The following is a 15935-nucleotide window of genomic DNA, read 5'->3' on the forward strand; positions in this document are numbered from 1 at the left end:
TGTCCCAGGGAAACTTAAAGAAGGGGAAGGTGCATCATTAAACCTTGGTGTTTTTTACTTACCAGAAATTCCTCGAACTTACCAGGAGTATGAAAGCAGTCTGACCTTGAAAATGTTCCTGTTTCAGTTTGTAAATTTTTACTCGTCCTGCTTCTACGTAGCTTTCTTTAAAGGGAAGTTTGTGGGCTATCCTGGAAAGTACACGTATTTGTTTAATGTGTGGAGAAGTGAAGAGGTAAGAACTCTCTTGAGAGGTGAGGTTTGTGTTTTCAGTAACTCGGTGTGAACTAAATACCATTTTTGTGCCCAGCACAAACTCCGATTTATTCACGTTGCAAGAGAAGTGTAAGACACTGACTCTGTCAACAGAGAATGTTGATCTTAGAATTCTGCCATCTGATAGACATCCCCGTTCCTTTTGGGCAAGAAGTTATTCTGTGCTTATTATTCATTGCAAAATATTAGCTGTGAAGTGGAGTGAGTGAGCTCTGTGTTCCTGAAGGCTTCGTGCAAGGGAAGGATGAAAGCTGTCTCTAAGTATAGCAGAAAGGGCTCCACCGCGGGTAAGAGTTAGGCCAGATCAGTGGTTCTGAAACCTGGCTGTGCACCCAGGTCACATGGAGAAGAGAACCACTTTCAGACATAAAGATGCAGAATTTTCTAAGGATGAGACCCAGAAATCTTTCTTAAACACATTCCGCCGCCGACACGGACACAGCTATGCTGCACTGGTCTGTGGTCAGGCTTGGACTGCTGAGCCCAATACCCCTATATATCCCTCCAGTGTCCAGTTCACCCCACATCTTCAGGTTCCCATCTTCTGGTGTAGGGTTTCTTTTGTTGCAAATGTTCCATCTGCCATCATTCACCTTTTTTTTTTTTCACTCCTTGCTTCTGACTAGTGTGACCCTGCAGGCTGTCTAATAGAATTGACAACCCAGTTGACCATCATAATGACCGGGAAACAGATCTTTGGAAACATTCAAGAAGCCATTTATCCGTATGTATGATTTCAAAGTTTTTGCTTGATTAACCATGAGAGATTTCATCTGGGAGAAGATGAAATTCTTTGACTATCATGGTGCCTTTGTTAGCAAATGTTTATACAATAAAAAAAATAAAAACTTCAGTCGAATTCATTAAGGTAATACAGGCTTTTAAATGCGCATCTCTGTTGTTTGAGTGAAGTTGAGGGAAAGGTAATTATGCCCCTCTCCTGGGAAGATTTATGCATTATATCCTCTGTAGATTATTGCATGTTAGCATTCTCAAGATAACAAAAACTTGGACTCTGTAGAAGTATTATTTTTCAGTTAAGTACAAAAATTGGCCATGAATAAAATATTGATGCATGAAAGGTTTGCTCTCTGTTCCAAAAGCATAGCAATAATGAATACATTATAAAAGTTGATCTCAAATACGAGATAAAAGTTGCCACGGAGCCCTGGCCAGTTTGGCTCAGCGGTTAGAGCATCAGCCTGAGGTCCAGAGAGACCTGCGTTCAGTTCCCACTAAGGGCACATACCTCGGTTGCAGTTTGTCCCTAGCCCTGGTTGAGTCGTGCGGGTGGCAACCAGTCAATATGTCCCTCTCACGTCAATGTTTCTCTCTCTCTCTCTCTCCCTCCCTCCCAATCTATCTGAACAAAAAATGGAAAAATGTCTCGGGTGAGGATAAAAAAAAAAGTTGCCATGGATAAAAAGAGAAAGAATCATAAGCCTGTAATCTTGCAAGCCTCCCAGTTAGGCAATGACAGTGTGTCAGGTGTATTTAGCACCTGCAATATAAAATGGGCTAAAAGCGCTCCATGTAAGACAGGTAACTGGCCAGCTTTACTACAGGGGTGGGCAAAAGTAGGCTTATAGTTGTTTGTATGGAAAATTATACAATAATTAATAAATTATAATGCAAGAATAAAATCTATGTTTTGTGTACTTATAATTGTAACTCTACTTTTGCCCACCCCTGTTTATGTTAAGCCAAGGAATGAGTTTATTTTCACTTACTCATGAAAGAAGGGTGAAACCACCGCCCCCCTTCACTCCCACCTACTCCCACACTTCCATAGTGCCCCTGGGGTTCTAGTTCATGTACTGACAAAGGAGAAACACAGACTTCTCCTTGCAAATGGTACTGATAACCACATCCCTAATATTGCCACAGAATAATTACTCCAAAATGTTGTTTTATGTCCTAGCTCTAGATTGAGAACCTGTGAGGGCAGAATAGAGGTATCCCCTAAACCAAACACAAGAGGGAGAATAAATATGCAGAGAGAGAGAAAGAGACAGACGAAGAAGTAAAAGAGTAAAATTAAGCCTACAAACCAAAATTCTAAAACTTATGATGAGATTTAATGCTACCAAAGCTGCTAATAAAATCAGTTTTTAGAAAGTGAACTCATTCTAGCTAGAAGATTCTGGCAAAGCCTCAAAACATAAAAGGAGGTTATATGGTCATTAAAAATGATCAAGAAATAATTTAAATTAAAACAGGTTTAAATGAACCAAGAACAGATAAATATGAAAAAGAATCAATTATACATAAATGAAAAAAGTTACTTTCAATAAAGAATACAATAGATAGAATTAGTTACAGACTGGACACTACTGAAGACTAAATTAGTGAATTCAAAAATAGTACTGAGACATTTCCACATTGTACAGTATAACAGAGGGACAACAGAATTTAAAAAAATTGAAGTTGCCAGGAGGCTATACTAATATTGTTCTAAAGAGGAAGAAATGTCATCTATACTGTCAACAGACTTCTTACTAAATAGCATTAGATGCAAATGGCAGTAGAGTATTTTGAAGATTCTTAGTGAAAATAATGTTCACCCTAGATTTCTAGAATCAGGTTCACTGTTGTATAAAGTGTTTGCTGGTAGAACTAAGGCATTTTAAAGATGAAAGAACTAAGGGGTTACCTGCCTAGTCCTGCACTTCACTGGAAGAATACTGCAAGATGCACTTGAGCAGGAAGGGGACTCAGAATTAAAATGTGGGATGCAAGAAACATTGTCAATAGAAAAACTGTGAGTTCCAGGAAAATAAAATACTTTGGTACAAATCTATAAAATATAGAGGACTCAGATGCTGAAAACTACAAATCTTGATGAAAAGAATTAGATTGGAAGACTCAACACAGTAAAGATGCTAATTATTGATATTTAGATTTGTTATTCCAATCAAATTGATATATAGATTTGTTATTCCAATCAAAATAGCAAGATTTTATAGATATAGACAAGCAGATTCTATCTTTTATAGAGAAGGCAAAGGAATAGCCAAAACAATTTTCATAAAGAAGAATAAAATTGGAGAAATTACACTACTCCATTTTAAAATTTACTATGAAACTTATTAAGATCGCGGGATTGGTAAATGGATAGATATGTAGCTCAGTGGAACAGGGTAGAGATTGCAGATATAAATACACAAATATGGTCATTTTATTTTTGCTAGAAGTACAAAAGCAATTCATTGAACAACAAAGTTTTCTTAACTGGTACTGGAACAATTGGATGTCCATATGCAAAATAATGAAACTTGATGTAAATCTTACACTACCTCATTCAAATATGATCTCAAAGTAAGTCCTGATGACAAACCCTTTCTAAGAAAGCAAAAAAGTGATTATTATGGAATTCAAGATATAGTTACTCTATGGGGATTGGGGAGTTTGTAATTGGAAAGAAGCACATGGAAGCCTTTCTAGGCATCTTGGCAAAGTTCTTTTTCTTAAGTGGGGTGGTCTCGTTTTTCTTGCGACTATACTTCCATGTATGTCCATCTGTTTGATATTGTCTCAAAATTCTCAGGTGTTCTGTTACCTGCTTGACATTCTCTTATTTCTTTTAGTTTGGATATATGCAGTATACAAGTGTTCTTTTTAATCCAGATTTCTATAGTACATCTTGTCTTATTTGTTCATTTTTGTCCATTTGGAGGATATAAATGATATCTCATTTTAGTCTCATTTTTAACTTCCCTGGTTAATAACATGAATATGCATGTTTTGGCTATATGTGTTTTCTCTTCAGTGAAATGCTTGTTCATGTTTAACCATTTTTCTACTTGTCTGTCTTTCTAATTGATTTGTAGGAATACTTTATAACTTCTAGTTACTGTGTTTTTGTTCTTTTGGTTATATGTATTGCAAAAATTTTATCCCAACATATGTTTTGTCTTTTTATTTTATTTTATTTTATTTTATTTTATTTTATTTTATTTTATTTTATTTTATTTTATTTTATTTTATTTTATTTTTTTATCCTCACCCGAGGACATTTTTGCATTCATCTTCAGATGGAGCAGGAGGGAGAGAGGGAGGATGAGAGAGAGAAACATCCACGTGAGAGAGACACATCAAGTGCTTGCCACCCACATGACCCCAACCAGGGCCGGGGGCAAACTGCAACTGAAGTACATGGCTTAGAGGGAACCGAACCCAGGACTCTCTGGTCCGTGGGCTGACACTCTAACCACTGAGCCAAACCAGCCATGGCTGTCTTTTTATTTTTAATAGTGTCTTTAGATCACAGTTCCTCAATCTCAATACTCACTTGGGGACAGATAATTCTTTGTTGTGGGGCTATTTGTATTCTAAGATATTTAGCAAAATCCTTGGTTTCTACCTGTAGATGCCAATAGACCATTTTCTCCTCAGTTGTGACATACAAAAGTGTTCTCCAGATACTGCAAATGTACCCTTGTGGGCTAAATCACTCCCATTTGGGAACCACTGCCATAGTGGTTCACAAAGTACATACTTTTAATATAGTATAATTGATTACTTTTTTCTTTTATGGGTTAGCATTTTTTGTCTTATTTAATAAATCCTTCCCTACCCCAAGATCAAAAATATATTTTAACATGCTTATTTCTTAATTTAAACATCATCTTTCTCTTTTAAATTTTTAATATATATGGAAAAGATTTTGTGTTTGATATGAAGTTCAAATTTAATTTCTTACACATACACACACACACACACACCTACCTCCTCCCTTTATCAGTAACATTCTCTTTCCCAATGAGCTAGGTTCCTCTTTGTGTCTCCCTATACCCTCTATGTAACCATCAGCTTACAACAAAAAAATGTTCTACCAAATCATCTTAATGAAGTCCAAAGACAGACCTAACGAAAGTAGAATATTTTATTCTTCTTCCAAGCCTCTTAAATTTCTAAGCTTAGATTGTTGACAAAATTTTGTCATGCTTGAATGTTTTGTTTGAGGTTGGTTTTGCTTTCTGATTTTTTTTTATTTGTTTACTTTTCAAGACTTAATGTTACAGTGAGCTTATCATCTGCATCAATGAGGAAAATATAAAATTGATACTTAAAAATAAAAATAAAAAATTTGTTACCATTTATCGAGAAGTTCCTTTTCCCTATTCTCCTGGTATTTGTAATACCATTTATGCCATGTAAAAAGATCAAAGCTATTACTAGATCTTCCTTCTGTTCCATGATTTGACTGTTCCTGTACCAGTACTACACTCTCTTAGTATTGCTTTATAATAAATCTTGATACCTAGTAGGATAGGTTTTTACCAACTCATTCTTCATCTATAAAAGTATCTTGGTTATCTGTGGTCTTTTGTCTTTCTGTGTAAATTTTAGCAACACCTTGTCAGATTTGACATGAAAAATATTTTGATTTTTTAAATTAAAATTACATGTTTTTCAGTAAAATTGAATTGCAATTGTTTTAATAAAAACAACTGCCATTTTTATAGTGGCAAGTGTTTTTATTTATGAACATTTATTTTGCATGTTAATGACTTTAAGTAAAGATTTAAACTTCTGCATATAGGTTACATACATTTTTTTTGTCAAATCTAATTCTAAGTACTATATTCTTTTTAGTTGCTGTTATAAATGGCATCTTTTTAAAATTGTGGTTTTATGCCTGAGTTTTATAGGTATATAGGAATGAATATATTAATATATTCTACTGGTTAATTCTTACAATTTGTCTACCTCCATTTGGATTTTCTATCAGACAATCAGATCACATTATTGTTAATAATAATGTATTATGCCTTTATTTTCTTTTTTTTTTTTCTTTTTCTGTTGTGCTTGTTATGATCTCTAGTAGAGCCTTAAATGTGACCGTGCGCACTCTTATTTTGTACTTGGATTTGAAGGGAATGTTTCTAATTTTTCCCTATTAAGAATATGTTCGCCCAAAATTTTGGTAGATGCTTGTGATCAGATTGATGCAATTTCCTTGTTTTTCTACCTTTTTGTCATAAATAGGAGCTTGAAATATATCAAGTATACTTTTTGCAATAATTGACATGATTTTATATTTTCTCCTTAAATCTATTGATGTGGTTTATTACACTAGTGATTTTCTAATAAAATAAAAAACATTCTGTTTCTTAAATTAACCCAACATTATCATATGTTATTTTTATTTTTTTTATTATTATTTTTTTTATCCTCACCTGAGGACTTTTTTTGCATTTATCTTCAGATAGAACAGGAGGGAGAGAGGGAGGAAGAGAAAGAGAGAACCATCGATGTGAGAGAGACACATTGAGTAGTTGCCACCCACACAACCTCAACCAGGGCTGGGGACAAACTACAACTGAGGTACTTGCCCTTAGCAGGAACCGAACCCGGGACTCTCTGGTCCGTGGGCCAATGCTTTAACCACTGAGTGAAACCGGCCAGGGCATGATATGTTATTTTTATATAAAATGAAATTTAGTTAGGTAATATTTTGTTTAAGATCCTTGCAATTTTTTTTTTTTATGTGTTAGATAAGCCTCTGCATTTCCATTGTCACGCATTTTCTTTTATAACCAATTTCTCATTTTCTTGAGTTTCCTTAGTATCAATACAACATAAAGGTTAGTTAAATAGAAAAAATGATCCTGTGGTGACCCTGTTTTCCACAAGCTCTTTAACAGAACTGTGTCTGGGTAAATATATTTCTATGGGGAGATTCAGGGTTGTTATATTTTCTTAATCACCCCGATGAAGAACTTCTGACCTTGGCACGTGTTGTGTAAAGACCACTAGATTTTGATTCGGAGTTTAGCTCTACTTGCTCTGTGATCTTAAGTAACTTAGCCTCTCTTACTGCCAGTTTCTAGACCTAACATTCTGATCCTGTAACCCTTTTTAATTTTTTTTCTTTATTGATTTTTAGAGAGAGAGGAAGGGAGAGGAAGAGAGAGATAGAAACATCAATAAAAGAGAGAGAACATCGATTGGCCGCCTCCTGCATGCCCCTCCCTCCCCCCGGGGATCGGGCCCACAACCTGGGCATGTGCCCTGACCAGGAATCGAACCGGTGACCTCTTGGTGCATGGGTCGATGCTCAACCACTGAGTCACACTTGCTGGGCTCTGTAACCCTTTTTAAAGACTCTATTTAATGTGTTTACTTCTGTCACTTCCAACAGCTTGACTCTGAATTGGTGGAGACGCCGAAAAGCTCGGACTAACTCTGAAAAGTTATATAGTCGATGGGAGCAGGATCATGACCTTGAAACTTTTGGATCTCTTGGGCTATTTTATGAATACTTAGAGACAGGTAATTTTCAACCACTTGTCTTGAAACACAGCGTAAGGCTGAGTAAAATAAGTGTTTCTTTTCCTGCTCTTAGTATTTCTTCCTGCCTTGGAATCATTGGACAGGGGATGAGAAGATTGATGGATGAATATAGGAAAGTTTGGTTCAATATTGACTTTACCTACCCAATAGAATGTAGATTGAAATTTAGTTTCAAAATAGCAATCTTAGATATATTTTTTCTATCAATTGATTGTTAATATTGAACAAAATAAAATGAAGTTTACTTTTTTTTTTTTTTTTTATCCTCACCCGAGGATATTTTTCCATTTTTTGTACGGATAGAGTGGGAGGGAGAGAGAGGAAGAGAGAGAGAGAGAGAAACATCGACGTGAAGGGACACATCGAGTGGCTGCCACCCGCACGACCAACCAGGGCCGGGGACAAACTGCAACCGAAGTACGTGCCCTTAGCGGGAACCGAACCCGGGTCTCTCCGGACCGCAGGCCGATGCTTTAACCGCTGAGCCAAACTGGCCAGGGCTGAAGTTTACTTTTTAATACCTGGCTCGGATTAGCTTAAATAGCTCTCTCTCCTTTTGTGACAGCTCGGAGAGAGAATAAGTTGAAAAACATTTCCAGCGACTGGCATACATTTAGTTTTTCCTATATTTCATGCTGAAAAGAAGAAGGCTAACAGCAGTTATTCAAAGGAAACCCTAACTGAACGCAACAAGTGTATAACATAGTCTAAGAGTTGAACAGAGAAGAGATCTGGAGGTGAAATTTTAGGAGAGAAAATGGTGGACACTGCCCTGTATACTCTACTCAGTTTCCTTCCAGTGACATTTTCCTGCTTCTCGGTGAAATCAAGGGGGACAGTTCTTATTCTTAAGGCCCATAAAATCACAGTGGAATGGATGAGATGGCCTGCAGTTGTTACTGATTCTCCACTGTAGTACATACATGTGATACCTGGGTTGAAATAGGCAAATTTAGGACAAACAGAAAGAAGTCTATTTATTAGAGATTATCACTCAAATTAAAAGATAAAGTCAAGGTTTCGCAAGATTACCATTTATTGTGACACCACTGAATTATTCTAGATATATTACACAGAGGATCTCTAATCTTGAAACACTCTACAGAGTAGTCATTATTCACTACATTTTATTTTAAAGGATACTAAAATGTGGATAGTTTAATTAATTTTCCACAGTTCACAAAGATTTTAAGTAAAGATGTAGAATTTGAACATGGAAAATTTAAGCTGTTTCTATGTACTACTTCCTCTTAATTTCTTATTTTTGGGGGTCAGTAGGGAAGGCAGGAAATGAGGCAATTTATTCACCTGGTTTAGTAGATGACAAGCCTGATTTTTATGAGAGAATCTTAAAAGAGAAGCTGAAATCCAGAAATACTCAAGAAACATCTAAAAATAGAGGACTAATGGGAGATTCGTTCTTCCTTCAATGGAAAGTCATTCTTACATCTCTTATTATTTATTTTTACTCATGTAGGAAGCCCAGATTGCTAGTTGCATGTATTTTTTTATTCCAAGCATTGTTGGAAACAAACAAACAAAGCAAAAATGGGGAGAGAAGTTAGCTTACCAGGTGTTAAGTCTTTATGAGAAGAGTAAAACTTATTTGGAAAGAAACCAAGATATCACAAAAGATCAGGACCCTAACAAATACTTCTTTTCCAGATAATGTGTTACCTCTGCTCACATATAATTCATATATATTTCTGATGCTTTAGATAATTCATTTTATGCTTTACTGTCAAATATCTTGTTTTGCACTGCCTTTTTATATATTGGCTTCTTCAAATATTAAATAATGCATTCATTTATAAGGCTTATAGTTAAGTCCTTTTATATACCCAGCACACGCTGGCTATTGGAAGCATACAAATGAATCAGTCATTATTCCTGATCTCGCAAAGTACTCAGGTTAGCAAGACAGAGAAATGATTACCCCACTGCTGTGGCAGTACCATTGTAAAGGCTGGACTGGCATAGACCCCTAAACGTAAACTTTAATAAAAGACTATGTTTTAAGCAGAATGTCTTATCTAATAAGAATAGATGCTTTCTTTAGATAAGCAGATCTCAAAAAAAATAACGAGGACCGAGGACACAGCTGAGCTATGCATGCCCTGTGTCTCCTTCTATTTTAGTAAGCAATAAGCCAGCATGCTTCTTGTAGGGAGGAGGAAGGGGGCAGATGGAGAGACTCGGTTGTTTCACCAGTGTAGATCCTGCCAAAATCAGGAAGTGGCAGGAGTCAGGCAGAATGTTCCCTCTTTTTCCCTCCACAATAAGGAGTTCACAAATTTTTGTTTTTTCCCTACAGTTATCCAATTTGGATTTGTTACATTATTTGTGGCCTCTTTTCCTTTGGCTCCTCTTCTTGCTCTCATGAATAATATTATAGAGATCCGAGTGGATGCCTGGAAACTTACTACTCAGTACAGGAGACCGGTAGCTGCCAAAGCTCATTGCATAGGTGTTTGGCAAGACATTCTTTATGCAATGGCTGTCCTCTCTGTTGCAACTAATGTAAGTGGACCTATTTTCGGTGATTTTGTATTTTGTTTTCTTGGGGATGGGGAGATGTGAATGATGCTTAGCTCCATCTTCATTTGCATGGATTTCACCTGGTGACAGTCCATAAAGGTAAAACATCCCAACATTTTTATGCAGTAAATAACAGAGAAATCTGTGACATGGCAACTCTTAAATATACAAGGAAAATTGTAAAATTGCTCTCATTAAAATACCACAATATTGCTTCATAGCACATTACAAAGTAGACAGTAAACAAGTAATGATATAAAGGATTTGCATAATACGATTACATTTCGATTATATGTAAAGTTGTGTACTACAAATAGACACTACACCATATTTACCTGTTATGTCTATGGAGCACTTAATAAAAAATAAAAATAAAATAAATTACTCCACCCTGGCCTAGTGTCTCAGTTCGTTGGAGCATCATCCCATACACGGAAGTTTATGGTTCGATTCCTGGTCAGGGCCCAGTCGGGTTTCTCTCTCACATCAATGTCAATCTCCCCCCCTCTAAAAACCAATAAAAATATCCGTGGCTGAGAATTAAAAATAATTCCCCAAAGCATAAAATTTACAATGACTATATTCACTTAAATAATATTATGAAAATTAAGTTGATAATAAGATAGTAAAGAAAAAAACAAAAAATTAAAATTCACACTTCCAAGTTAACTAACTGTATTATGTAAAGAGTAAATGAAATTGTAAGAGCATTTGTTAAAATGAAAACATAAGAGAATCAGCTAAAATCACAGGTACAAAAATTTATAGCAGTAAATATTTGCCCTGGCCAGGTGGCTCTGTTGATTGGCGCATTGCCCAGTACACCATAAAGGTTGGGAGTTCCATACCCAGTCAGGGCACATACCTAGGTCATGGGTTCGATCCTCGGTCAGGATGTGTTAGGAGAGAACCAATCGATGTTTCTCTTTCTCTCTCTCAAAATCAATAAGCATATCCTTGGGTGAGGATAAATAAATAAATAAATAAATGATCGTATTATTTCAAAAGAATACTGGGAAGCATGAGCTGAGTATGTAATTTAAGAAACTAAGGAAGAACATAAAGCTAATCAATACAAAGTAGTGAGAGAATTAATAAAGTTATAAATAGAAATATCAAATTACAAAACAAACAAAAAAAAGCAATATAATTGCTAGTTAAATCAAGAATTGGCTCACTGAAAAAAATAAATAGAATAAGCAAAGCTCCAAAAATCTCAAATGAGAAAAAGAGTTAAAAGGTATAGGTGAGAAAATTGAGAGACTGTTATGTATATATTTATTAGAATATATTTTGATATTTGAAATTATTACTTTTTTAGAAAGTAAGAACTGCCAAAATGTATTCAGTGATCAAATACCTGAATGGACCAGTAGCTATAGAAGTAATATTAAAAGGTTTTTAAAAATCTACCACTATGCCCTGGCCGGTTTGGCTCAGCGGTTAGAGCGTCCGCCTGCGGTCCGGAGAGGCCCTGGTTCGGTTCCCGCTAAGGGCATGTACCTCGGTTGCAGTTTGTCCCCGGCCCTGGTTGGTCGTGCGGGTGGCAGCCACTCGATGTGTCCCTTTCACATCGATGTTTCCCTCTCTCTCTCTTCCTCCCACTCTGTCTGTACAAAAAAATGGAAAAATGTCCTCGGATGAGGATTAAAAAAAATAAATAAATAAAAAATAAAAATAAAAATCTACCACTAAAGCCCTAGTCAGTAGCAGTTAGAGCATCGGCCTGTGGACCAGAGAGGCCCGGGTTCGGTTCCCGCTAAGGGCACGTACCTTGGTTGCAGTTTGTCCACCGCCCTGGTTGGGGTCGTGTGGGTGGCAGCCACTCGATGTGTTTCTCTCACATCGATGTTTCTCTCTCTCTCTTCCCTCTCTCCCTCCCGCTCTATCTGAAGATAAATGCAAAAATGTCCTCGGGTGAGGATTAAAAAAAAAATCTGCCACTAAAAATGTTGATATCAGAGCCACGTGGCCTAATTGACTTATCTAATCTAAAGGAAGCATGATATTTATGCTATTTGAAGCTTAGGGAAAGGTGGAAAAATACCATTCCTATAATATAAAATACTGATATTAATTGCACTGAACTGTGGAAAATTTACCAGCTCATGGTCTTGTATCTCTCCATTCCTTCCCCACCAACCTCCTACACACACACACACATACACACACACACACACACTCTGTCCTAGCTTATGGAGTTGGGAGTTGGTTCAGGCAAATGAATTTGGTTAAGAACAGTGGAACTGCACATTGAAACAATAAGAACTGTAGGGAATAGAAAGGCAATGTGGAAAGAACATGGATTTTGGAGACAGATACACTTAGGTTCAATTTTCAACTTAGTGACTTTCTAGTTATGAAATCTTGGGACTACTAGTTATATACTGTAAATGAGGTATTTCATATTTTAGGCTAAAGATTCAAATATTAACATGATTTATAATAGGATTTTAATCACTTTGCATCCATATGGCACATGGAAGTGAGGGAGATACAACTCAGACATTTTTTAAAATATTTTTAAAAATTGATTTCTAGAGAGAAAGGAAAGGAGAGGGAGAGAGAGAGAGAAACATCAATGTGAGAGAAACATTGATTGGCTGTTTCTTGCACGCCCCCAACCAGGGATTGAGCCCACAACCCAAACGTGTGCCCTGACCAAGAATCGAACCAGCAACCCCTTGGTGCATGGGACAATGCCCAACCAACTGAGCCACACCAGCCAGAGCACAAATAAGACATTGTTAATACTAGATTGCTAGCTCATGATCTTCCTCTTGCTTTATCCTTTAGGCTTTCATTGTTGCATATACATCGGACATCATTCCCCGTTTAGTTTACTACTATGCTTACTCAACAAATGCTACTGATCCGTTTAAAGGATATGTCAATAACAGCCTGTCAATGTTCCTGGTAGCTGATTTACCGAACAACACTGCACCTTCAGAAAAACGAGACTTCACCACATGCAGGTTTCTTCTTGTTTTCTTAGGCTTTAATTATGCCCACTAAGTGTATGTCTTAACTTCTCTATTTCCTTCATGCCTTAAAATGTGAAGGATTTACTTGGGGCATTAAAAATCCTGGGTAAATCAAGTGCATCAATTCTAAAATTCACACATTGTATAATTCTGATTTAGAAATGTAGAATGTCTCTAAGAGAATATTATGGGCAAAGAGAATGTCAAGTTTGAATTGTTTTTTATTTTCTAAATTTATTGGAAAGATTTCTCACCAACAAATGCCCCTTGATTCCAAGTTTTAATATCTATAGACTATACAGCATAAGTGTATTATATGTGCATTTAATCTATTTGAACTTAATTATATGTCCTCAAAAAAAGATAGACTGGAAAAAAAAGTAAAAATATGATTAGCTTACCATCCATCCCACTTAAAGAGTTTCATTTATGCAGTGAGTGTGAAGTTGGATTTATAAACCTACTCTTTCCACACTTAATGTCTCATGTCCTGTAAGGATCTTACTACTCTAGGATTTAATGTATATAAGTACTAATTATTTTGATAGATGATAGAAAGAAAGAAAGAAAGAAAGAGAGAGAGAGAGAGAGAAAGAAAGAAAGAAAGAAAAAAAGAAAGAAAGAAAAAAAAAGAAAGAAAGAAAAAAAGAAAAGAAAAGAAAGAACATCAAGGCCCCTTCACTTAAATCTTAAACCAGTTGTTTCACCTTGTTTTCCAACAAAGAAACAGCAAAATGTTACAATACAGGTAGACAGAAGCACTGTTAATGTTTTGTATTTACATCTAGAGGAAATCATAGCATAGTTTTTAAGAGCACAGACACTTGTGTCATATTTCTTGATGTCATCACTGGATTAAAACTTTGAAGCACATCAACCTCTAGCAACTTTGTGGAAAACAATGAGCTCACAAAGTTGAGTGCTAAGAACACTCCAAAAGGATAGTAAGGAAAATACCAAACAATACAATGCAGTTTCAGATAAGCCAAGAGAAAATAGAACTTCAAGAAAGTAGAAATGGCCAACAATGTTCAGTTTTATTCTTGAAAGATCCAATAAGATGAGGATTAAAACCCCTTCAATTTAATGGCAGGACACAATTTTGTCACTGGGTCGATGGGGAGAACTAACTGTGCGAAAGGATAGGAAGAAAGGGAACAGAAGTGGCAAACTGTATCCCAGTGGTCAGAGAGAAGTTTCACTTGTGTCTCCTGCCACCGCTATAGCAGCATAAGCAACATTTGGCCATGATTTTTATCTGTACAAGAAAGATAACTGTTTCATGGTAGTAATTATCTTTCTGTGACTTGATTTCTGAGGTCAATAAAAAAGATCTCTTAAAAGGAGTAATAAGAATGTATTCTAGTTCCCTCTATTTGAAGCCGTAGCTAATTTTTTTTGTATTTTTATTTTTCAGGTATAGAGATTACAGAAACCCTCCTGATCACGAACAAAAATACTTTCATAATATGCAGTTCTGGCATGTCCTCGCTGCCAAAATGACCTTCATCATAGTCATGGAGGTAAGCCCTTCTTAACATTCACCCCTGGCAGTCTCTCTGCTCCCTTTAGTCACGTGTTTCTAAAAGTATCAGCTCAGAGTAAAATGAGCATTATCTCAATAAATTGTTTTGACATATTTGTTGTCATAAAAAGCAACTTAGAGATAATTTCTGTATAATGATTGCCTATTATTCACTTACTGTTGCTGAAAATATCAAGGTGCAAGAAAAGAGGAAACATAGCCACATACCTTGAGGGTCAGAAAAAGGGTAGAGGGCCCACCAGCTTCACTGAATACCTTTATATATCAGTTCCAGAGGCTATAATAATTATAAGTTAGAATTTATTATTCATCCTTGAAACATGAATCTGAGACTTAGCAAAGTGAGGTATTTGGTTTAAAGATAATCAGCTCATATGAAACCTGGATTTTAATGATCGATGTCTCACTCCCAGCCTCTGCTCTGTCCACTATACTATGTTTCTCCCTGGTGGACTTTCTAGCACAGTTATAGATACAAGATGTGTAATAAAAGAAGAACAAATACAGAGGTGGTATTTGACTAAGACAGAACCTGACTGCTACAAATCATAAAGCATGAAAGCCAGTAAGGGAGAGACAAGTCAGTGTAAGTCTCTTCTTCACTCTGCAGTGAATTCCAATAATGGAAAGGTCTAATCAAGCACACACAAAGTTTAATCAGTTTTTCTTTATTTTGTATACATGTAAGTAATTTAAAAAGTCAAATAATTTTACATGATAAAAAAAAGAGAGCCGTCTTATATAATATTGCTCTGCATGTTTTTCTCTCTCTCTCAGTTCTTTATGAATTTTTCACTCTTTTATTCTCATAGTTTTGAACACCTTTTGGTCTGGTAAATTGCACTAGGATTCTGATTTTTTTTGTTTTTGTTTTTTATTCATTATTCTTACTAATTTTCTTAATCATCACAGGCTCTGACTCACCATCTTATGGGGACTTCTCTTCATCTTCTCTTAATTAAATTAAATATTGTATTTTCTGCAATCTAAGTTTCTCCCATTTTTGGGTTGCTAGCTTATTTTAATGAAGCACATCTTTCAGTAATTTGCTCAGGAAAATTATGGGCCATCAGTTTTTGAAAACTTGCATATTAAAAACTTATTTTCTTTCCTTATAGATGATTAATTGGTATACCACTCAAGATTGAAAGTCATTTTCCCTGAAACTTTTTCAACCAAATTCATTTTGTCAGCTTCCAGTGTTGCTATAAAATGCAGTATCATTCTGATTCCTCAGTCTTTATGATCTTTTTATATGTCAATAATCTCTGAGAAATCTCTCAATAGTCTTT

General features: G+C 35.9%; 1 protein-coding gene across 2 annotated transcripts in view; it reads left to right on the top strand.

Annotated features, from left to right (window-relative positions):
* The window catches only part of ANO5 (anoctamin 5), a 78819-nt gene that overhangs the window by 59646 nt on the left and 3238 nt on the right, over positions 1-15935 (top strand). For both annotated transcript variants that reach the window (XM_036260119.1, XM_036260120.1), the window contains exons 16-21: positions 66-235; positions 903-1000; positions 7424-7554; positions 9890-10095; positions 12910-13088; positions 14515-14620. In XM_036260119.1, coding sequence (XP_036116012.1) covers positions 66-235; positions 903-1000; positions 7424-7554; positions 9890-10095; positions 12910-13088; positions 14515-14620 — 890 coding nt within the window. The remainder of the gene's footprint in view (positions 1-65; positions 236-902; positions 1001-7423; positions 7555-9889; positions 10096-12909; positions 13089-14514; positions 14621-15935) is intronic.

This window comes from Molossus molossus, unplaced genomic scaffold, assembly GCF_014108415.1.
Source record: "Molossus molossus isolate mMolMol1 unplaced genomic scaffold, mMolMol1.p scaffold_m16_p_13, whole genome shotgun sequence".
Classification (NCBI taxonomy): domain Eukaryota; kingdom Metazoa; phylum Chordata; class Mammalia; order Chiroptera; family Molossidae; genus Molossus; species Molossus molossus.